Genomic DNA, 1580 nt, shown 5'->3' on the forward strand with positions numbered 1-1580 from the left:
CCAGACACCTCCTCGAGGTGCGCCACACAAAGTGATTTACTGGCGACCCTGTCGCTGAATGCCTCGTCGTGATAGCAGGCCCTCGTGCCACTGTGAAGCAGTTGGCCCTTATGTCACAAGGGAAAACGCGTCACCGTACAGCGTGCAAACCGTCAAATTGAAGAAACACAAAGGAAAAAAAAAAAAGGGGAAAAACAAAACAGAGAAATGCCCTCACCGCATTCCAACGCGGTCTCCACTTAAACAAAGGGTCAGTGACAAAAACACGCTGAAAAACAAATTCAAATTACTCATCACCGTCTGTCCGCAGATTTGTTCAAAAAGTTCGAGAACATAAAACAAAAACATTACTGGAAATCATTTCCTTGTTATGAGAGCGCACACACACATTTACCCAAACGGTTCACAGCACAATTATGAATTTATCCACATTTGTCAGGAGACTCTCCCACTACATCAGAAAAAAACTGCCATAACGAACACGTGCAGCAGCAAAGCACCCGCACACAAAAGAAGCCCTCCGTCCGAAAAGGCCGAAAATGCAGCGCCATCGGGAAAAAACAAAACCATACCCGTGGCACCGTGGCCAGCGGGAGTCGAGGGCGTACTGTGGGCACTGTTGTCAGCGGGAGTTGAGGGCGTACTGTGGGCACTGCTGTCAGCGGGAGTTGAGGGCGTACTGTGGGCACTGCTGTCAGCGGGAGCTGAGGGCGTACTGTGGGCACTGCTGTCAGCGGGAGTCGAGGGCGTACTGTGGGCACCGTTGTCAGCGGGAGTTGAGGGCGTACTGTGGGCACTGCTGTCAGCGGGAGTCGAGGGCGTACTGTGGGCACTGCTGTCAGCGGGAGTTGAGGGCGTACTGTGGGCACCGTTGTCAGCGGGAGTCAAGGGCGTACTGTGGGCACTGCTGTCAGCGGGAGTCAAGGGCGTACTGTGGGCACTGCTGTCAGCGGGAGTCGAGGGCGTACTGTGGGCACCGTTGTCAGCGGGAGTTGAGGGCGTACTGTGGGCACCGTTGTCAGCGGGAGTTGAGGGCGTACTGTGGGCACTGCTGTCAGCGGGAGCTGAGGGCGTACTGTGGGCACTGCTGTCAGCGGGAGTCGAGGGCGTACTGTGGGCACTGCTGTCAGCGGGAGTTGAGGGCGTACTGTGGGCACTGCTGTCAGCGGGAGCTGAGGGCGTACTGTGGGCACTGCTGTCAGCGGGAGCTGAGGGCGTACTGTGGGCACTGCTGTCAGCGGGAGTCGAGGGCGTACTGTGGGCACCGTTGTCAGCGGGAGTTGAGGGCGTACTGTGGGCACTGCTGTCAGCGGGAGCTGAGGGCGTACTGTGGGCACTGCTGTCAGCGGGAGTCGAGGGCGTACTGTGGGCACCGTTGTCAGCGGGAGTTGAGGGCGTACTGTGGGCACTGCTGTCAGCGGGAGTCGAGGGCGTACTGTGGGCACCGTTGTCAGCGGGAGTTGAGGGCGTACTGTGGGCACCGTTGTCAGCGGGAGTCAAGGGCGTACTGTGGGCACTGCTGTCAGCGGGAGCTGAGGGCGTACTGTGGGCACTGCTGTCAGCGGGAGTTGAGGGCGTAC

The 1580-nt window shown here is 58.3% G+C and overlaps 1 protein-coding gene across 1 annotated transcript, besides 3 other annotated features; it reads right to left on the bottom strand.

Annotated features, from left to right (window-relative positions):
* Positions 1-639: a sequence feature (heterozygous, Esmeraldo-like haplotype).
* Positions 457-1580, bottom strand: Tc00.1047053509481.10 (trans-sialidase, putative; the record flags this gene model as incomplete). The annotated part of the gene is made up of 1 exon (XM_797292.1): positions 457-1580. A coding segment is annotated over one exon (1124 nt), but the record flags the coding sequence as incomplete, so codon positions are not given.
* Positions 640-1493: a sequence feature (areas merged during assembly that could not be assigned to a particular haplotype. This can correspond to areas where the two haplotypes were merged or to regions with more than two copies in the genome that were merged during assembly.).
* Positions 1494-1580: a sequence feature (heterozygous, non-Esmeraldo-like haplotype).

This window comes from Trypanosoma cruzi, genomic scaffold, assembly GCF_000209065.1.
Source record: "Trypanosoma cruzi strain CL Brener 1047053515943 genomic scaffold, whole genome shotgun sequence".
NCBI lineage: Eukaryota > Euglenozoa > Kinetoplastea > Trypanosomatida > Trypanosomatidae > Trypanosoma > Trypanosoma cruzi.